The 22,276-nt window shown below is 40.3% G+C and overlaps 3 protein-coding genes and 1 non-coding gene across 6 annotated transcripts in view; 3 read left to right on the top strand and 1 right to left on the bottom strand.

Annotated features, from left to right (window-relative positions):
- The window catches only part of LOC122867156 (neurabin-2-like), a 24,048-nt gene extending 18,140 nt beyond the window's left edge, over positions 1–5,908 (top strand). For both annotated transcript variants that reach the window (XM_044177551.1, XM_044177550.1), the window contains exons 7-11: positions 1,795–1,947; positions 2,062–2,115; positions 2,281–2,510; positions 2,605–2,701; positions 4,465–5,908. In XM_044177551.1, the coding sequence (XP_044033486.1) occupies positions 1,795–1,947; positions 2,062–2,115; positions 2,281–2,510; positions 2,605–2,701; positions 4,465–4,515 (585 nt within the window). In that variant the 3' untranslated portion in view covers positions 4,516–5,908. The remainder of the gene's footprint in view (positions 1–1,794; positions 1,948–2,061; positions 2,116–2,280; positions 2,511–2,604; positions 2,702–4,464) is intronic.
- On the bottom strand, positions 5,906–11,965 carry prdm9 (PR domain containing 9). Of its 2 annotated transcripts, none has more exons than XM_044177547.1 (7): positions 11,826–11,965; positions 11,350–11,457; positions 11,159–11,251; positions 10,064–10,341; positions 9,849–9,916; positions 8,570–8,760; positions 5,906–8,384 (listed from the first exon to the last, which is right to left on the bottom strand). In XM_044177547.1, the coding sequence occupies exons 2-7, from the start codon at positions 11,444–11,446 to the stop codon at positions 6,271–6,273; spliced, it is 2,841 nt and encodes a 946-aa protein (XP_044033482.1). In that variant the 5' UTR covers positions 11,447–11,457; positions 11,826–11,965; the 3' UTR covers positions 5,906–6,270. The 2 variants fall into 2 exon arrangements, with proteins under 2 accessions (XP_044033482.1, XP_044033483.1); XM_044177548.1 differs by having other exon boundaries at positions 11,814–11,954.
- A 252-nt stretch (positions 11,966–12,217) lies between these two features.
- trnag-ccc lies at positions 12,218–12,288 on the top strand. The gene has a single exon. It is a non-coding gene; the product is annotated as a tRNA-Gly (tRNA).
- A 594-nt stretch (positions 12,289–12,882) lies between these two features.
- On the top strand, positions 12,883–21,944 carry fbxw10 (F-box and WD repeat domain containing 10). Its single transcript, XM_044179393.1, has 12 exons — positions 12,883–13,553; positions 13,884–14,045; positions 14,812–14,942; positions 15,147–15,254; positions 15,349–15,455; positions 15,608–15,811; positions 15,988–16,109; positions 16,811–16,965; positions 17,126–17,268; positions 17,559–17,717; positions 17,841–18,139; positions 18,226–21,944. The coding sequence occupies exons 1-12, from the start codon at positions 13,034–13,036 to the stop codon at positions 18,975–18,977; spliced, it is 2,862 nt and encodes a 953-aa protein (XP_044035328.1). The 5' UTR covers positions 12,883–13,033; the 3' UTR covers positions 18,978–21,944.
- The last annotated feature ends 332 nt before the right edge of the window (positions 21,945–22,276 follow it).

Consider the following 22,276-nt stretch of genomic DNA (forward strand, 5'->3'; position numbering starts at 1 on the left):
ATTTCCCTCCCTCCCCTACTCCCTTCACTAGCATGCACACACATACTGCAATGATCACACTAACAGGTTATAGAAAATTAAATGGAAGATTCAGGCTACTCCTACTACTAAAATGTAAAACACAGCATGCGAGTAGCATGATCTTTTACAGCTCAGTCGTTGTTTCGTCGATATTTAGAAAGGATCAATTTCAGTTTTAGAAAAAAATATCGGAATACATTCAATGAAAATTTAAAGTAAGAAAACAATAAATGGGATGTAAGTTATTATTTAACAGTTGCAGCTGAAAAACAGTCCAACACAGAACAAAGGCATCACTAAAAACAAGTCTTTCTTTTGCAATCATTCGTTGGCCCATATGTCTCTTGGTTCCCCTTTAGGATTAGGAAATTCATCCCAGCACCACTGTGAACAGAAGTGACTCTCTGGGGTGGCTGTGGTGTGTGTGCTTCTGGCGAAAAGCTACACTGTTGTATCCAGCATGTCGTATCAGTCTGATCAAACGAGTTCAGCTCCAAAATGGGGACAAATCAGGATGACTCAAATTTGGTGCCCTCGGATGCCCTTTGCTTTGTTAATCCATGTGTCTCAGATTTTCTCTCTGTTTTAGTTTTACATAAACAGAACAAGTACTCAAAAACTGTGTGTAGTTTCATTATAATAACAGAGAAGAAGTTTCCCCATTCATGCAAAGGTGATGGTGGGTGGTTCTTGAAAAGCATTAGGTTGTATAATGGAAAGTATAGTCTGCTCTTTGGAGTTTTGCACCATCTAGTGTCCTTTTGGTGTCACAGCACAGAGATGTGTGCTTTTAAAGACACCATTAAATGACTATTTCACGTTGGTTTGCTGTTTTCTGTGACATTTTATTCAAACATTTAACAATAAATGTAAACAAATTTTGTCTTTTAGAAATCCCAAAAGTCCAGTAACTTTACCCCCTGGAAAAGAGTACCTTGTGTAAAAACAAAAACAAAATCTTACCATTACAAACATAAAAGATGTTTGAACAATGTGTCTTCCCAAAACTCAGCTTTCCCTATCTAAATGACACCGTTTTGCAATTTGAATGATCCCTCCACACATGATGTCCTGCTGCAACATCTGGACTCATCTTGAAATACATCAATAAGGAAGCAAGATGTGACTTTAAAGGGTCGGTTCACTTCCCCAAAAAAGAAAGAAAACATATTTATATTTCCTCACTTACCTTTAGTAACCTCTGGTATCTAGCCATGCAGATAGTTTTAACTTTATGTGCCTAGGTTTTCAGTTATCAATATCTGAGATTTTTGCCCAAAAATGGAGTTGGATGTAATATCATTGTGATGCTCAAAACAAAGAAAAGCTACGCATAAATAATTAATCAGCAATCTGTCTTCCCAGAAACACTCAATTACTCTGGATAATCTAGAGAACACACTGTGGACACTTTTGATTGAAACTACTTTCCACCAAATAAAAAGTCCTTTTGAAAACTGTTAACAGTGAATTCTAGGGTTCAGAGGAAATACGTGTTTTGTAATTTGGTTGAACTGTCCCTTTAAACTTTATATAATTATTAGTATTTTTTTTACCTTTATTGGACAGAGTGAGAGTGAAGAGGCAGACAGGAAATGGGGGCGAGAGAGAGGCATGACATACAACAAAAGTCGCCGGCTGGAGTCGAACTAGCGATGTTGCGGTTATATGGCATGTGCTGTAACCATTCGGCGACCGAGGCGCTCCCGAAGTTTATATAATTAAATAATTTGACTGTGAGTAGGTTCCTAACCCTCAACCTCATCCCCGCAGGGTGGTGAATATGGCACAGATGAGGAAGAGGACGAGGATGAGGAGGTCAGTCCGCCGTATCCCAGCGCCATCGAGGTGTTTGACTTGGCAGAGAACGAGGACATGTCGCCTCTGGAGACAGACCCTGAGAAACTGGCCCATAAATACAAAGAGGTGAGAAATGAACTCCTTAATTGGAGCATTTCCTGTGTAATCACAGCGTATTTCCTCTAATGTACCTAAAATTAACACATGTATTTAAAAATGTTATCTCTCTTTGCCGTAAAGCTCCAAATAAAGCATGCTGTGACCCAGGCTGAGATCCAACAGCTGAAAAGAAAGGTACGTTGTTAAATTAAGATCATATTTAATTACTATGTTATATTACGTAGTAGTTAATCCTAATCCTCTGGGAAGAAGAAAAGCATTGATTATTTTAAGGATCAGAGGTGTGTGTCTGTTTACATTATCGTGTGATTGAAATGGATGCTTCACCTGCCTTTCCAGCTGCACCACGCGGAGCAGGAGAAGCAACGCTGGCGAATGGATAAGGCCCAGCTGGAACAGACCCTGCAGGAGAACAAGGAGCGTATGGAGAAGCTAGAGGGCTACTGGATGGAGGCTCAGAGCCTGTGCCAGGCGGTGGACGAGCACCTGAAGGAGACACAGTCCCAGTATCAGGCCCTGGAGCGCAAGTACAGCAAAGCCAAACGCCTGATCAAGGAGTATCAGCAGAAGTAAGACAGCATGACTACATAAACATAATAGAGTTGTGTGATTTATTACATTTGAGTTAAACAGTCCGACACTCTGATCTGCGTCCTTTAACAGGGAGATTGAGTACCTGAAGAAGGAGACCCAGCGCTGTGCACAAGTTGGAGCTGAGGCCTCTCTTCTGAAAGAGGAGTCTGGACAACTTCAAGAGCAGGTACGGGAGGTGGCCTAGAATGAGGTTGCTTTGCTAGCACTTTTAGCTTTTACCCTCAAGTTTGATCAGTGGTTAAATCTCTGAAAAACAGATATGCTCAAATATTATACATGAACTAAATCTGAAAGGATAGGAAAACTTGTGTTCTGAGATGTTGCAGAACAATTTGCAAAGTGCCAAACAAAATGATAAGTCAAAGAGGACATTTTGATCTTTAAATTTGAGCATTAGTAGCCCATTACTTAAAGGCCTTATTATAAAAGCCTGATATTTATACAAGCAAGAGTAACTTGTCAGTAACAATGATCAGGCTATTATCTGATAAAATGCTCATATGGCATTTAATTGTATAATTGGGGAAATGCGTGGCCCAGAAAATTAACATGCTTTAAACCTCACCTACAACAGATTTGTGATCTTTACATGTCTGATTCTACTAAAGCAGATAGCATCTATTTTACAAAAACACCACATCTGTGCCAAAGTGCAGTCTAAATATAGATTGATACCTATGGGGTCCAAAAGGCCAAGTCCAACACCAAGAAAGTGTTTCATTGTTTAACAGCTAATAAACCTTTTTAAATCAAATAATATTTTCTTTTTTTATAATACTTGTTGGGAATTTTATGCCTTTATGAGTTAGTTTTAGTTTGGGAATGATATGTAACAAAGGTCCCAGGCAGGATGCAAACTGGGGACATTACGGTTCATGGTCTGCACCTTAACCCCGAGGCCACCAGGGAACCCCAAATAATATTTCAATAATATATTCAGAATATTTCTTTGTAACATTGTTACATAATTGTTCACTTCCTGCTAAGGTACTGAAGGTCCCAATTTATCACAGTATACTTGACAGCATTGATATTAATTTTTCCACAATGTTCCATTTCTCTTTTAGAGCATTGAGCATCATGTAATGTTACTCTCTGTTTCCTGCTTTTCCTTTTTCAAATGTTCCCAAGACTTTCAGTAGGGTCAGGGTTTGTTGAGTATGAAGGGCAAGCCGTTAAAGTCAGGACTAACAGGCCTGGGATAACTTTGATGCATGTTTATAGGACAGTGTTCTGCTGGAAAATAATCATCTTCCTCTAAGCCAGAGGAGAATGTCTTTTTGGTGTAGTCGATCTGTGTAAGTCAGCACCTCGTACAGCAGTCTCCTTGTCTAAGCTCTCTGCCTGCAGCAATAAATAAAAACTTAGAGTAGATTTATCTGCAAGCAAGACTTTTTCCAATTTTCAATAATGACATATTGGTATTGTTTGGCCCATGCATGTAGCTTCGAGACAGTTTTTCTCCCATTATAAGGCAGCAGTGTTTTTTACTGTACTTTTTTTTACTGTACTTTTTTTCTCGCTCACTTTAGGTCCACCTGGTCTTGCTTTGGATGAAAATCTCTCCAATTTTAGTTGCAAAGAAACTTTTAATTGGTTTTTTAGAATTTAGTTGCAGTTTAAGGCTGTGGTAGTTTTTTTTCAGCACCCATGAGAACAATTTGGCCCAAAACTGCTTCAGTAAGTCTTGTGGCCTTTTATACAAACCGTAAAATAGTTTTTCAATGAAGTGTAAGCTCTAGCAATAACAAAAAAACCTCAGAGGACCATATTTAAATAATAAATATAAATAATATGTTTTTCAGTAAGTTCTGAGTGGTAATGGATTCAGACTTTTGGACCCTACTGTATATATTGTTCACATGCTGTAACACACAAAGGCAGCATAATTACACTTTGTCATAACTGCCTTTCCTCTCCCTTCTCTAGGTGGCTGACCTGGAGTGCAGGGTGGAAGAGCTGAAATCTGAACCTTTATAAAAGCCTTTGTCCGTTACGTATCTCAGAAGGCAGAAGATAGTGTTATTGTACTTGCAATGACCTGCAGGGTATTTCTTGTCTCCAACTTGAGCTTGGTTTCTGGTTGCATACTGTATATGTGTCCTCAGGCTTTGTATTTCAGCCACTTAACCCTTTTAACCATGTTTTTTTGTTAACATTTATGGGAACGTGAAGAACAGTTTTATCATCACAAATACAGACTCTGTTGAGCTCTAGATGTGTACTGTTCCTTTTTAATTTCCAGAGTTCAGTATTTAATCCCTTAATTTGTGGTTTTGTGACAGACCAGGCCGTTGCTTTTAATTGCCAAAAAACAATTTCCTTTCTTTCTTTTGCCTAGTTTTGTGACCTTTTTTCTGAGTTTGTACAGATGTGATACTGTGTGGTTTAACAATCAGTTTGGTTTGTAAAAATTTTAATATAACATTTAACATAATATAAACTAATGAGATTGAGGGTTGTTGTATATTTTATGTGATGAAGATGTGTACATTGGACGGAGATTGCACTGAAGAAGACGTCAACAAGGTGCTTCACTGGATTGGAGGAATAAACTGGAACAGTGTTTGAGGTGTCTTCGAAATTGTACAAACAGTAAACCAACCTTCGTAGGGGTCTTGTCACTTAACCTTGAGAACCACCTGCTGCCTACCTTTCAGAAGTGTTTGTGTGTTTTTTACACATTAAGACTCATTAATGAGCGTCCAATCCTCCGGTTTCAACCCCTCGCTTCTTTCAAAAAAGGACCACAGAAAAAAGCCTCCACAACTGCTGTGCCACAAATGAAAATGGATCTCTTTTTTCCCCTCAAAATGGATGTTGTCAAGGACTTGTGTAACTGGTATTAGTTAGGACTACTGAAATAAGAAACATTACTGGACTGGGATGTTAAAGAAGCCGTTACCAGCAGCAAACTTATAGATTTAAAAAGCTTGTGTCTTTAACCAGCAGCTGCACTTGACACCGCTGTGTGTAGCACATGGAAAACACTGCCAGGTTAATACCTGTTTCAATTTACGCACAGTTTAAAATGAAATCTGAGTCTACTTGTGTCAACTGTCATACCCAGTATGTTTGTATAGTTCAGGTAAGACTGAAAATTTTAATTTTACTTAATATTTATAATATAGTCAAGGTGGAAATATGAGCTAACAAGGACAAAAACTGACAAAATCAATGCAAAAAGCAGTGTTCAATAGACAGTTATACTGTGTCATGTAAAAGAAGTAGATCTTGATGACTACAAAAACAAAATTAAGATTAATGAATTGAAAAAAAACAGGCATGGTTACGAGTATTTTCATAATATTAAGGCTTGTACAGTGCACATGCTTTGCATTGTATGTTTTGTGGAATAAATGGTCAACAGTGATGGTCCAGTTGGTTTTTATTTCAAAGCAAGTTGACATTGAGGGACAATAAGCATTTGTCTGTGTGACTGTGGCGAGTTCCTTTACATTTTTTTTGTTAATTTATTGATGAATGACGTGTTTATATAAATGTTTTACCTCTTTGAAATAATTAACAAAAATTGAAAATTCTAAACATCACAATCAAATTTTTGGCTATGAAATGCTTTAGCTTTAAACAAACTTAAGTTTAACTTAAAATAATGTTATTTACAGGTCATTCAAAAACTCTCTGCAACTCTTGAAGAGTACAATCGTGAAGTACTTGACCATTAAGTGCAAATCAGTTTACACTGGCAGCATTTAAGTCTTTTTCTAAATGTGACTACAAATGCATCTTCTGATGGTGTCTCCTGAGGTGATAGTTTCGGGAAAAGCTCTTCCCGCACTGGGTGCATTTGAACATCCTCTGTCCCAGGTGAAGCATTTGGTGAGCTTTGAGACTCTGCGGGCGGCTGAAGCTTTTGCAACATTCGGGGCAGCTGTAGGGCCTCACTCCCGTGTGCTTCCTCTCATGTCGTTTCAGGTCTCCCGACTGCCGAAAGCTCTCCCCACAGTGGGTGCACAGGTACGGCTTCTCCCCGGTGTGAGTCCTGAGATGCACGTTGAGTTGGCCGGTGTAAGAGAAGCTTTTGCTGCAGTGAGGGCAGTTGTAAGGCTTCTCGCCTGTGTGAATGCGCTGATGTTGCTTGAGACCGTAGTGGTTTGAGAAGCCCTTTCCACAGTCAGTGCACAAGTACAGTACCTTCACCTGCTGGAAGCACGTGTGAGATTTGAAAGCTTTGGCGCTTGCACACCTCTTCCCGCAATGAGGGCATATACATTCTTTTTCCCCCTCCTCTTCCTCCAGCTGATCCATGAGGCTGTCCGAATCGCAGTGGGACAGAAACTCCACAGGGTGGTGCCTCTTGATGTGTTTAATAAGGTAGCTCTTCATAGTGAAGGAGAACTGACAAAATGAACATGGGAAAAGCTCAGACGTGCAGTGATACTTCATACAAGTCTTGCTCTTCTGATGCTGTTTAAGGTTACCAGATGTAGTTAAGACTTTACCACAGCGTTCACAGCTGTAAGATTTTGCCTTCACATGTACCATCTGCTCGTGTCTTTTCAGGAAGCCAAACTTATTAAAGGTCGCCCCACACTGACCGCACTTGTGCTGTCTTAAAGTGCACTTATGTGCTTTGAGATCATCTGGGTTTCCGTATGTTCGTTTGCAACGATTACAGCTAAACCATTTGTATTTTGTTAACTTTCCATTTCTGGCAGCAGGTGGTTCAGTGGAGCTCCTCTCAGTCTGAGCAGGGATGGCTAATGGTTTCTTGCAGATGGCCACCCTTCGTTTTGGAGCTATGAGCTTGGTTATGGCAGAAATTTTAGATCTAGCTCCAAGTCGCTGAGGCCTCTGAGAGGGACGTTTTTGGATAGATTCAACTGTTTCAGCCACTGAGGATTGTGGAATGAAGTCTGGATCATGGCTCTGATCATCACCAGCTGGCACTGGATCATCCTCTTGATTTTCCACTGTGGTCTCCTCTGAGTGATGCTCACTTATGTGCTGCTGAAGGGTGTCTACTGAAGAAAAAGCCACTAAACACTCAGCACAGCTAAAGGGCATGGTGGTGCATTCCTCTGGAGCCTGATTAAGATTTTCTCCACTTTTGCTTTGCTTTTGGTGACGCAGAAGGTGCCTGGTCAGGTCGTTGTACTGGCCAAAGCACTTCTGACACACAGTGCAGACGTATGGACGTAACCTTTCATGGACAGTCACCTTGTGTTTTTTGAGGGATGCATCATTTGTGAAGTTCTTACCACAGTCTGAACAATTGGATTGGGATGTTTCTGCCTCTCCTGCAGAAGTATTCTCCGTTTCCATTACATCCATAGCTCCTTGTAGATTCTCACTTTCATTCATTTCCTTTGTTTCCTGTGCTACAGCTGGATCCGCAGTGTTAAAAAGTTCAGACCTCTGTGTCAAGCTCTCGTTCTTCTCACTAAGAATTTTGTTCTGATTAGGAACAATGTATGCCTCTTTTATCACAGCCGGCTTTCTGTGAACTAGCTGGTGTCTGATTAAGCCAGATGCCTGGCTAAAACTCCGCCTGCACTGTGGGCAGCAGTAGGGACGTTTGTTTGAGTGGACGCAAAGCTTGTGCCTCCTGAGGTGAGGTATTTGCTTGAAAATCTTCCCGCAATCACCACATGTATTGGATGTGACAGGATCAACAGATAATACCACCAGAGATGCTGCAGAGTGACCTGAGTCAGCACTGGAAGTGGGATTTTCAGGTTCAACTGCCTCAGCGGCTGGTGTTGAACAGTCCCCTTTAGGCTGTATGTGGAAGTATTCTGTATGTCGCTGGAGGAAGGCCTCTGTAGTGAAGGACAGCGGACAGTGGGAACACAGGAAGATCTGAGATGTCGCAGTTGTATTAGTCTCTACAATTTAGAGGAGAAGGGGAAAAATTATGTCAACATAAACTGACCAGATTGGACCAGAAAATAATATTGCATTGTAAGAATTTTCCGGTTTCCAGTGACATTTTTATTGACAAAAGTCAATAAAAAAACAACTACAAATATCACATTTTTCATGACTAGTGAAACTTAGGTAGTAAACGTACCTGTTGCATTCAACTTCATCAACCACACCTGGGTCCAAGCTTCACTAAAATGGGTGAGAAGTTTGCTGCTGGGCCACACCATGAGCTCATCTCCAGGGTGTATGGTGCGGCAGCAATGAAAAAGGATGCTACCTTTGTACTGGACTGCCAGCAAATTCGTCTCGTCTTTATTACGAGCACAATTGACGTACCTGTAAGAAGTGAGACAGTAAAAAATATTAAGTGGAACAACAGACAGTGAATATAAACATGGACAGATTTTTAGATACAACATCATTTGCAATATGAAGTGAGATACCATAAGGTTAACTATGAAACACAAAAAGCATGTCTAAAACACTGACGTTCTGACAATGGAAATGGGTTATACTTTCAGACTACAAATTCAAATCTTACCTACTGAAAGCACTAGACACGAGGCACAAGACTGGGTCTTGGTGTGGTTGTGAGTAAAAGCTTACCACCTGGCTACTCTAGTTACTGACTCGGTCTCTTGTGTGTATGACTGCTCAACCTGGATGTGTGTGTGATTGTTTACCTTCATCACTTTCAGGCACCTGGATTCAGTCATTTTACACGACAGCGGTAACAGCAATTCTGCCTGGAAAACTGAAGTCCAGTCTTCCAGGAAATTGAGCAAGTGATTTATTCATTTGGTCAATTTCTGTAGCTGCCAAATTCAGCTGCATTGTTAGCTCATTTTAATTCTCTATGTTAATGCTGTTTTCTGGCACAGCCTAATGCACAGCCTGGCGTCCTAATGGGGGTTTCTCAATTAACAGTCTTGCCTGCGTTTTTATTTTTTCTTTCTGATCGTCAAAGCCTGTTTATAGGTGTTGAGGATACCAATGAATATGTGAAAAAAAGTTGTATGAAGCTTTGTGTGGCTCCAGAGGGAGCCGATAAATTGCCTCAAGTGACATAATTTGAGTCAGTAGGGGCTAAAGACCTGCTCCTCATCTCTGCTTGAGGCTAGCAGCTTGAGGCTACATTAGCTGCTACTAGCATAACACACCCGAATCTCTGACTGAACTGTTGGCGGTCGAGTTGCATTGTGGGTGACTGTAGGCGCCAGGTTTTGACGAGGAAGAAGAACGTGTGGAATAAAAGGGACGATATCTCTGATTCTGCTGCTTCGAGTTTGATTATTTTTTTAAGCAGTCCATTGTGAGTCTGAATGTTATAGAAGTGCATGTTATAGAGTACTCCTTTAAATGAATTCTGAGACCAAAAGAGACACAGACAAACACAGCCACAATAGTAGAATTCAATACATTACCTCATCCAGTTTGAGTGTGATTCTCTGGCAGCATCAATATACTCATACTCCTCTTTTCCTTTGTAAATCTGCAGCAAATGAGAATATTTTCAAGACAAAATACGCACGTATAACAATAACAACAAGAAGAAGTATTTAGAAAGGAGAAATCTCAACTACAAGTCAAGACTCAATGTCACTTTTATCATTTTTCAGTTAAACATATCCAAGCTCACCTCCCAGGAGAAGTCACTTGCCATGGCATTTTCTCTTGTTGTCACTTCCCCCTCATATGGTCCAAAATGCATTCCTGGAGACACGATTGGTCCGTGATTTATGACTCCAACGCCTGCATTGGGAATGCTAGATCTGCCAATCATCAGGCCATAGGGAAGAGTGAGGAGGGCCCTCTGGGGGACGCCCATGCTCGTTGGAAAGTCAAGAACAAAAGATGGGCCATTAATGTTAGCGGGATCACTCTGGTCCTGGAAGAGAGTCAGACACTCCTCACAATCTAGAAAATGTAAAAAAAAGGCAGAAAACAAGAATATAGCAATTGAACTTCATACTTATCAGTATAAAACCACTTATTATTTAACACATGTAGATATTACTAGCATGCACATTAATATCAGAATCAATGACATCTCAAAATCACTTCTCAAAACGCATCAAAAGCTTTTTATTAATGCTAGCACACTGTTTTATTTACAACATGTCTCATCACTTTATTATCATTGTTTTTATCTTACATTATTGTTGGGTTTTTTTTTCCATTTTATTTTTGTTAATATTTTAACTGTGATTTTATTTAGCTCATTGCAGTCCTGAAATGTTTAAATCCTGGTCCAACCACATAAAGCACTTTGTAACTTTGTTTTGACAAGTGCTGTATAAATAAAGTTGAATTATTATTATTACATGGCACATTTAAATGTCATTCCATCTAAAATAAAAACTTTAACTATGGCACCTTGTTGGGAAATAAAGTACACCCAAGGCTTCTGTAAGTTTCAGATGTGTAGCTCAAGTGGATGATAGTAAGTTTAAACATTTGATCTATTGTTACTGTGCCATATTTAGATCACATTCTTCCTTATTTTAGTATTTTAGTATGCACTGTGTGGAACCCGGCTGGTTCAATGTATTTTCATTAATGGAAAGGCAATTTCAGTCATAAGAGGAATTTAACAACAATGTTAATGCCATACATGACATTTCGTTCATTTTCTGTCTTTGGTTTGTGGTTCTCCAAGTTTTCCAAGATAATGTGGGAACTTTGCATTAAGTCCAAGTTTGCTGTGAATATAACTAGAATGTCTCTTGCTTACAGAAGCCACCATCACCCTCTGGGTTATCTCCATGCCCCACAGTGTCCAGTAACCTCTGGATTGGCGTTTCTGCTGGCTCCAAAACCGGTATCACTAGAAGAACAAAGACACTACTTTAGAAACTTATATATGAAAACGTCACATCACCAGTTTAAATGTCAAACGCAATGAAATACGGAAACGTATCATACCTGCAGGAGTGTTGTGTTCAGGGGGTAGACACTCCTCTGTTACAACAACCTCCTCGGTTGTCTCAACCCACTCCACACCGTTGCCCCTGCCCGACATGAGTGCAGACTCTGTGGAGATTTGATGGAAACTATTAACTAGCAGTCTTTATGACAGCTGCTCACACAGATACACACAAAACGCTAAAACAACAGCTAGGCAGCTAACGCTAGCACGTTACCCTAGCTCGCCAGCAACCATTTAACTGGCTAACATTATATTTCATACACATGGGGAAGAACCGTTGATAAGATTAAGTGGAAAGAGTGCTGTCAGGTTAGTCTGTTATGGCTAATAAGACAGCATTATCACAGATATCCGAGAGTTAACAACGTTAACTGCTATGTGGCTAACACAGATGCATCCGCAAGATGAAGACTAGCATAACAATTTCCAGTTAATACTTTCTACATTAATGCATATTAACCTTTGCACCTACTCGAATCACAGCGGCTATATTCCTCGGACTGTTTTGCTAACTACAGTACCAAAGTGGTTTTAGCTGTTGCCATATGGTCTTCCAAAACTATCCAAGACCGAAAGATGGCTGTAAGACGCTTCCCCGGAAGTACATAAATCCCACTTTGACTTTCAGCATAATGTTCCACATTTATGTCTTTTCAAAATAAAAGTGGTAAGTTAATAATTAGTTATTAGTTAGTAGTTAGTTATTTGCGGTTTATCCACTATCGCAATCGTTCACAGTATTTTCCCATTGAGACCAACTAGCAACATTGAAGCGAAACATATGACACAATACCTAACTACTTTGCTTAAATCACTGACTCATATTTCATGTAAAGATTTCCTTCATCGCTCCGTCTTACAACGGCGCCGCTGGTGTAGTGGTATCATGCAAGATTCCCATTCTTGCGACCCGGGTTCGATTCCCGGGCGGCGCACATGTTTTGTTTCAGGCTGACAACAATATTCAACGTGATTAACATGATTCAATTAAATTGATAAAAGCAGGGTTACCTACAACGCCTTATCTATCTACAGCATATTGTTCAATAAATTCACAAAATGATACTCAGTTCCAAGAACAATTTTCAGGAAGATAGATTGAAATACACACCAACTAAAACATTAAGATTTAATAACATAGGCTACATCCAAGTAGGTGAAAATAACAGACGCGTATATATAAATAAAGCAACAATGAACAACAACATAATGTCTATATACAAGTCGAGCTGTTCTGTAAATTGTAAACAAGTGCTGGAACAAAAATATAATAAATAATGATTATGTAATAGGTTACTTTATATACATGATGTAGGTGGATATGCATACCATGTGTACATGTCTATATACAGTATATACAGCGTCCTTGGCTTTATACTTAACAATGATGATGATGATATGTACATGTAAAAAAAACTGTGTATTTAAACTATAAAATATATAATTTAAAATTTACTTCTGTGCACCGTTGGTTGTTTCGTGATGAAACATGTTAGAAAACGAACAATGGACAAACGAGACTGCGTGGAGACTGAAGCTAAGCTAGCTGGCGCGTGGAACCTGTTGCCTGGCAACCTGCTGAATATTGTCTGTATGTTTGTCGATATTGTTCAAAGAAAAACAACCGTTGCCTGGCAACGAGAGCACCACAAACTACTTAAACTAGCTTAAAGCATCGAAATGAAGTCTGTTAAGTTTGGTAGAAGTGTGTCGGCGTGCGAGCTGAACTATAAAACGGCGGAGGGATGTCTCAGCATGTGCGGGATGTGTCCATCTTGCGTTTTTGCCCCCAATCCACCGGGCTCCATTCACTGTTTGTGGAAGGTGTCGGATGAATTCAAGAGGAGATTCGTGGTGGAGCTGCTTTTACGGTGTAGAAACATCCAAGTGCTCCAAAGAATCCAGAGTGTGCTGGGTGTAACATCATGGACTTTATTCACTTACGCCAGGTCAAGGAGCCCAACCTCACCTCAAGATTACCCCTCCCGCAGTAACGTTACGGACCGAGCGCTGTATGGGAAACCACTTGGCATGGACATGAATGGGATCTGGAACTGGTTCAGTAGCAGCCCTGACTGTATAAAAGCACGCTATCTTTGCCGTCTTTTTTCACTCTGTGACTCGGAGCTATTACGCATTGTCGCTAATTTAACCAGCGTGCTTCTGGTCAGACAAAAGCGAGGGTTTCTGCAATTTAATGGTAAGACCACAAAGGGAAAAAAAGACAACACTAAGATAATATTTTGGTCGTTTTTATTTACTTTATTTACTGCAACAGACCCTTTACTTAATCTTTACAGAGTCCTTTGAATTTTAAATTGTGCAAGCTCACCTCAGAACTGTTTGGCTTGCAGTGCAATTTCTGCTGGGTACCGCCAGAGGTCGGTAAAGGACGCTGCTCTAGAGTTGGCTTTACATTTATGAAGTGATTTAATGAACCAAGATCTTTGCTCAGTGACACACGAGCTTTGCATTGTTTATTTTGATTCTTAATCATTCGTATCATATGAAAATCGTATGCCCTTTTCAGTGAGTAGTCGCAATACCAATCAACATGATCAAGACAATGATGAAGACTCAGATGACCCTGCTCTTATGGTAGTGCCTGGATCCTCAAAGTCTGTGTCTGGAGTCAGCCGATACCGAGACTTCATAGGCTGCCTACCTGTTGATCTGTCAAAGAGGATATTAGGTAAGTCAGCATATAAGTAACGCTAATGAAATGTCTAAGTTCTCTGATAATTTGCAGTACTCTTGTTAGCTGCAACAGAAACACATGCAGTGTTTGCAAGCTGCCAGATTGACAGCCATTTGTATTATTGATATATTTCAATTAGTTTTTCTGTTTTCTGTTATGTTATTTTTATGCAACATTATACATATACATTATACATGTTGCAAATTCATTTGATAATGTGCACTTCTTTAGCGCTTTAAGATACTGTATCCAGACACACACAGTCAAACAGTAATGGAGTCAACTTTTCACTGTCTCTATGTTCAACCTGAAGTGTGCATTGACATGTCCTTAAACTGATAGTATAAAGAAACTAAGCCAGTCTAATGTTACTATGGGGATGCAACTTAATTACTCAAGAATGCTCTTGTTAAATCCATCCCATTCAAGTGGGTAGCCCTTGGATATAAGAACCATAAAGCCCTGCTAAGCAACCAATTGGCTGTCTGCTCCCATTGACCTCTTTCTTAAAAAGATGTATTACTGAAAGGAAAAATATGACATACAAAAGGCGTCCAGGCAATGTAATACATTGTGACAAAGTGATGACAATTAAATTTACATTTGGTATTTTTTAATAAATAACAAAAATCAAACACTTTCATCCTTGAATTGAGTAAAGTGGTTAACATATTTTCAACGTTTTGTTTGTCTGTAAACTCTTACTGTAACATTGTACACACATGCAAACATTACACTGTGCATGTGTGTCTTCTACCAGGTCTGTTAGATGAGCACACTTTGAGACGCTGCCAGAAGGTCTGTCGATACTGGCAGCACCTTGCACAGGAAACCGTGGAGGAAATCAAGTTCAGAAGAATTTTTCAGGATCAAATTAATACAATGATGAAGGTGGAGCATTTGTATGTTTACATGATTTAGTAATATGACTAGTTAATCATGCATAAAGGATTTGAATATTTAAAAGTGTTCAAAGTTGTTGTTTTTGGCGATGAGGGGGATACAAAACTTTTTTAGATGAATATGTGGTGAAGTTTAACAATACATTTTTTTTCTATAAAATTACATAATCAGTAATTTTTTTTTCTGTTCTAGAGGTGCAAAGGTATTAATATAGTAAGTCCTACCTACGCCAACATAGTCGAAGTCCCTGTACCTGTCAAGGATGATGAGAAAGTGGATATTCATCCTAGTGTCCAAAAGGTCAACAAATCAATACCATAGCTCTATAAACTTCAGTTTTTTTTTTCAGTGATTGTCAATACGTGAATTATCTTTTCTTTGATTGCTTTAACAGGTAAAGCCATTTGAAGCTGCTTATGCCAAAATCAAAACTCAGACAGTGCAAATGGAAGAGCGAAATGTTTATTGTGGTGCATATTTCACCAAGGTGCTGCTGAACAAGTTAGTATGTTCAATTTCCTTTTTGGATGTAGCTAGATACATATTTTGCCTAACTAAACCCTGCACGTTGGAATAAAAACATGCATTATCTCATGCATTACCTCGTACAACTGATGTAATTGTTATGTTAATATTGTGTTTGGGTTTGACAGAGAAGATCCTCATCGGGTGGTGGACTACAGAGGTGGATCGTTAATGGCCACGGGCTCCAAGGACCGTGTGGTGCATCTGCTTTATGTGGCGTCAGAAACCAAAGTTGTGTCCGTGATGAAGGGCCATGTTGGCAGCATCCGGGCAGTGCTGCTCTGTGAGGACAGAGACGTGGTGATAACTGCGAGCTGCGACTCAAGTATCAGGTGAGGAGGAGATGGAAGCTGGTGCATGTCATCATAACTCACATTTATGGTTATCATTTTGTCAATGTATGATAACTGATTAGACTGAGGATGCAGATAATGATACATTCCTCCTTGTGACTTAATCAGATTTAATAGGGTCGGTGTTTATTTGCTGTTTTTCATCCCACCTATAGGTGTTGGAATTTGAAGACAGACAGGTGTGTGATGGTGCTGTATGGTCACACTGGCACTGTCAACTGCCTGGATGTCCATGCTGATAGACTCGTCTCAGGAGCTAAAGACTGTCTAGTAAAAGGTAAGCAGCCTTTGAAGGTTGTATATAATTGCTCAATCATAGGATTTCATCTTCACAAATGACAGCTTAACGTTGCCTTCTGGTTATTCCAACACATCTACTACCAGTCACATTTTTCTAATAAGCAATAGTCACCAGGGGCCTGTTCAAAGAAGCAGGTTTACTGAGTTATCTGGATTATGTTTTTTAAAACCTGGGGCCTCCGCAAATCTGAAAGGTGAACTGACCTTTCTGAGTTTTGTTCAGCAACGTTATCCAGTAAACCTGCTACGTAGGTCCTAGAATCTTCAGTGTCTACTTTGTTTGTATGAAAACAATTGAGGTCAATGAGAGCTTTTTCAAAATATGTCCCAAAATATCTAAATACCAACTGATGGTATCATTTTATGGTGCATTTACAGTATTTTCTCATCTTTTATTGTACATACTCATGCAGAAACAAAAATATTCTGGTCATACAACAGTACTGTAGCTTTGGATTTCCACCTATGAATGCATTGTTGTTGCTTGTATTTGCTTTCTATCCAAGATTTGTTTGCATACTAATCAAGAAGTGTCACGTGATAACCCTTTCTTTGCTCCTGCTGGCACATTTTTATAATTACGACAATAATCTGTATGTTTTAATGTTTTCAACCTTTATGTTGTTTTGTGTTTTTTTTTTTACTAATATGTGCTAAACTTAACTACCACACTGCCAGTGTGGAGTCTACACACAGGGAAGCATTTTGAGGATTTTAATTTCAAGCACCCCAGTTCTGTCCAATGTGTGAGGATCAACACAAGAACAGTATATAGCAGCTGTGATCGGGGCCTTGTCAAAATCTGGGATATGGAGAATGCATCACTGCTCAGGGTGAGAATATTAGTCATTTGTGGAGAACAATATATATATATTCTCTTTTAATAAACTGTTTTTTAATATAGTATTCCAAACTGTATGTCACCTACAATTGATAATATCTTTGCGTTTGTTCATACCTATGTTTTTTGTATAATGTGCTACTTTCCTGAAGGTGATTGATGCCCACAGGAGCTCAGTGAAGTGCCTGTTCTTCGACGAATGGCACTTTTTATCCGGGGACTCTAACGGCCAGGTCATGGCCTGGAGCATCAACTGTGACGCTAACCAGTGTCTTATGACCTTCAACCACCCAAAGTAAGCAAGAAACATTTGGAGCTGATATGCCCCTAAAGTTACTTCAACATTTTTATTTCAGTTGTGTAGGACTACAGTGTCTTCAGTATATTTTTAAACATGTTTTTGTCACCTTTTCTTAGCTTGCTGCCTCTTCCAGACAGTGTTAGCCATTTGTAATTAATAGAAATATCCTTACGGTATCACCACCTGAACAAACAATGTGAATTATCTTTTTAATTTCAGTATTCTCAAACACAGTTATATTCTAATAACCCTATATATTGAATTGAGTGCTGACTTTTCTGCAGGGAGGTAAAATCTCTGACTCTCATCTACCTCCGTGTCGTTACCGGCTGTGTGGATGGAAAGATTCGCGTATTTAATTTCCTCACTGGAGATTGTCTGAGAGACATCATGGCAGGGTCTGAAACAGGCCGAATACTGTCCCTGCACTTCCATGACAACAGGTGAGTCAGATGCATGAAAGCATCTTTATTTTTTATTATTGAATTATTTTTATTTTTATGGCGTTGTTGTATCAATGCAAGTATGCATTGTCTCTCATGTTTTGTTTCTACACCCTCCTTTAGTATTTTAGTGAACACGACATCCAGTGTAAAGCGTTACCAGTTTGCCAAAGTGTTCTGGGATTACACAGAGTCAACAGAGGGAGGCCAGCGTGATGTGGTGGCTCAGGATGGTTTGGTTTCTGAGAAACTTTCCACTTCGCTCAGAAAGCTTCCCTTCATCTCTGTCGGGGCCGAGCACACGGCACAGGTGGCTTCACCCAGCCAAAAGATGCAGGACTGTAACGACAAGAAACCAGAGAGAGCTGAGCTGCTTTACCACACCTGCTTCCTGTCTACCCCCACTAAATGTCGAGCACAAGGTAAGCATGCTCTAGTATATAAAAATGGTTGAAAGATGTGTTAAGATCAGTTGGTCCTTGTTGTAAATTAAACTTTTCCTTCATAGCCAGAGAGCGCTGTGACGCTGCTAAACAGTCGGTGATTCTGAGTGAGAAGGCAACAAATGAACGGATGAAGAGGAGGGGTCTTCATCATCCTCTGACACGTGACTCCATCCTCCTCAGGGTCAATGCCATCCAGAAGGCGCAGTGCACGGATGAAGTCAGCATCAACATGGAGCGCAACGCTAAGCTGCGAGATTCCTGGGGTCCTCACACGTCTCAGGATCCTCTGCACTCCGACCTTCAGGCCCTGAAACAGAGCCAGCAGACTCAGATATGTCCTCTGTGGCACACACATGATGTTCATCCCAGGAGGGCCAAGACCTGTGTGCCAATTTTAAAGAGAGCCGTCAGTCAAAATATGACAAACACAATCCAAGAAAGAGATGTTCCTAATGTCCCTGACACTACGACGAGACACCATCCCTGTTTATTTTCTAAAAAAGCACAGCCTCGCAGTGCTGACACACACAGGGCAATCAAGAGAGTGAGTGGATTAACTACATGGGCCACAGAGGGGCCACGGGCTCCTGCGTGCATGCTCATGAGATCGCTACCTAATCCAGAATGCTCCATGAAAACTAGTACCAGCTTGCCCAGGATCAGCCCTGTGGGTCCATTCAGAGAACAGGGAGGATTCAGGCCGGAAGACTGTGTCCGGACCAAGAGGGAACTCATGCAGAGCTGTGAGCAAAAACTATCCAAGAGGGATAAGAAGCAGGAGAAAACACTGCGAAGAAAGTCACATGTGCAATAATAGATGGTATTTTTTTTATATGATATAATGTGTTAGCAGAACTCTATTACCACTGCACAATTAGTGTTCTGAACATATTTGTTTGTCCAAGGCACCACATTTTTAAATATGTTTCAGTAAATCTCCACTAGGGGGCAGTATTGTATCATCCGATTGAGGCTGGATGATGCCCCAGGGTTATTAAACAGTAGTTGTGCAGTATACTTTAGGATTTCTTTTCATTTCACATAGCTTACTTTTATAGTTTGATTGCATTAAAACTTGTGAAATAAAAAGTCGTATTTTCATATTTTTACAAAAATGCCTTTTCAAGCATGTATTCTCAGATTCCAGCAGTTATAATAATCAGTGCCTCCCACTTAATACCTGCTGGTTCTACCAGAGTGTTTACATTTTTTCATAAGGAGAATATTCTCATCTACTCATTTTCCTTAAGTTAATGAATCATCCTGAAAAACACTCAGTCTCCTTCATCAATCAAGCAACAACAAATCTCTGTGGATTTTTAGCTTCTGCTTTACTTCAAACAAGATGAGTGAAGTCATCAGAATGAGAGGAGTTTGTCCCATCCAGAGAGACCTTTCACCCTGCCACATGCCCTCTAGCCCTGGTGCCTCGAGGGCATCATTAGGGACGAGGAGGTTGAAGATCAGGAAGAAGGTCCTCTGCTTTGACAGCAGCAGCACAACAGCTGGGCACCCGTGAATAACAAAGGGTTATGAGGAGAACTGACTGGGTAAGACGTCCCACTTTGGAGAATCTCTTCTTTCAGGAGCGCACTGCTGCTAATTAATTTGATCTGCAGAAAACTGGGGATAATGGTGTCTCCCCCTTTTTTCTCCTGTGGCAGTGTGACGTAGGGAGACAATGCAATCCCCTCCTGCCACCCCAAGCTCAGCTTAGCTTCATCATGCAGCACAGCTCCCCCATTGTTTCATCAGGTATGGAGTCTCTTGTCCAGGACCGGCAGAGCTGCAGGGGGGATAATGAGCGTAAAATCAAAGTTAGAAAAGGGAAAGTCTTCATGGAGGAATGCTCATAGACCTTCTGCTCCTTTGAGCAGGCCCAAGGGTTGGCTGGGGAGAGAAGGGTGCAGGTTTATTTATGCATGAGGAGAAGCTTGAAAGAAACGACAGTTAACCCTCTCACAGTGAAAGAAGGTTTTAAGGGTTGGCGGTTCGTGAGAAGGCGACAAAAGACGTTTCAGTATGACCCAGCTTACCTTTGCTCTACATGGATCTCCATCTCCAGAGGCAGATATTTGCATCATAGTTCATTTGTCAAATTCATTTTTAATTTTTTGTCATGCTGTGTCGGCAGCAGGTTTGAACTCTTAACTCGGTTTAGACTAGAACCCTCTTTCCAGACCAGGTCAGTCCAAGCCAGTCATGGTATAGAATATGATTAACCAAATCACAATCTGCATTATTTTGTGTATTTGCATGTCACTCAGACTTGCCCTGGAGCTGTCCAGATATCACACCGTTACCAGGTCTAACGAGTTGGGCATCAGATGCAAAAGCTCAATGAATATGCAAATCACACCATTCTCATGGGGAACTGACTGTGAAAAGCACAGGGACTAAATCCTCCCCATTGTGGGAAACATACTCTGGACATTGTTCTGAAATGCAGCCATATACTGTGCTCTGTCCAAACTGTTGGAGAACTGAAGCTAAGCTTAAACAAGAATCATAACGAACAACTTCAAGGCCTGACAGAGCAGTGACATCAACACATGGGAGCGACGACAAGTGCCTTGATCTTAGGACTGCTTTAAACGCCAGGCCACACGGCCAGCTCTGTTTCCAACCGTCCCCTGTTAGGATTCAGTAGAGCCAGGCTGGAAACAAGATCCATATGCCTTTCTGACCTCATTTGCAGATAGAGATCATAAGCGATACAGCCCGAACTAAGGGAGGCAATTAAACAGGAACACCATTACCCAGATATGGGACTGATTAACATCCACATCCAGCCAAGCCAATAGATAAGAGGGAATCTGATTGCTCATTGATTGGATCTCGGTGATGCCTCTGCAGTGGGCAGGTTCTTGTTTTCTAAAGTTGGACCTCGCTACGTTCAAGGGCCCTTGATTGAGCCAAAAAGAGCAGAGTGAAACCACTGTGACCACACATCAGAAAGATGATCAAAGAGGCTACTGCTGGCTTCTGGCTCCATGTGTACAAGACTAACCCCAACAGATGATTGTGCTAAGTTGTTACTCACAGATGGCTCAGTGCTAACACATGTCAAAGTGCACTGATATGGGCTGTAGAGGTGACACCTGAATTAGCTGAGGTTGATGTAAATGCTTCATTCCATATAAAGAACCACTGTGTAATCGGACTGTAAAGGTAGCAAGATTTTCCCCCTGCTCTTGATTTTGTTTGTGTTTATTTCATTAAGTTTAAACCTTTTTATTTTCTCATTTAAGAACTGACTGATTGTACTGTGAGACCATCTGTTTTTACAGCATGACATCTGGAATGTATTTTGATAATTGCAAAGAGATTATTTTCTATCTGCAAGACCTATTCTATACAAAAGACCTATACAAAAATAAACAAAAACAAAATCAAACACACCGGTGGTTTACCACCAGAAGCTATGGCATAGATTACATTTAAAGTTGGATGTTTCTGTGCCATTATTGACAGACAGCACTGATTATTAGTACTTGTCCTCTGGGGGGCCCACTAGACCTGTTCATAGACCCGTCCTAGTCCTGAATGTTTCAAGCAATTATCAGTGCTTCGGCAGTTCAGTTCTCATCTATTCACTGTGTTTTGACTGACATCTCACAGAGTCTTTGTTAAGATAATGTCTAGCATTAACTGTATGACCTCACAATTATTTATAAAAAATCTTGTAATTAGTGTAAACTGCATGTAAAATTACACTGTACCATCTTTAATTATATTACTATAATTAAATGCTCATAAAAGAAATAAGAGCAGAATTTCAGTGCAGTCTGAAACTACTTTAATAACAGGCTTTACAATCTATTTGAATTTGGTGTTAGGTTTTCATGGCATGTCAATGTGAATGTGCGTCACTATTAAACAAGAGAGAAGGGTGTCATGAATTGACCTGTGGTCTCAATGGCCCCCAGTCTTCACAGAGCAGCTCCAGACACATGCAGGCGACAGTGTTAAGTGTCATAATTTCACTATTTTCTCAGACATAAATACGGAGACGCGAAAGTCAAAGGTCAACTGCATAAAACTTCCCTATTTAGAGGTCAGTAGACACATATCGTCTGAGGAGGGGAGTGGCATCTTGGAACAAGAAGGCAA

Source organism: Siniperca chuatsi, linkage group LG20 (genome assembly GCF_020085105.1).
Source record: "Siniperca chuatsi isolate FFG_IHB_CAS linkage group LG20, ASM2008510v1, whole genome shotgun sequence".
Lineage (NCBI taxonomy): Eukaryota > Metazoa > Chordata > Actinopteri > Centrarchiformes > Sinipercidae > Siniperca > Siniperca chuatsi.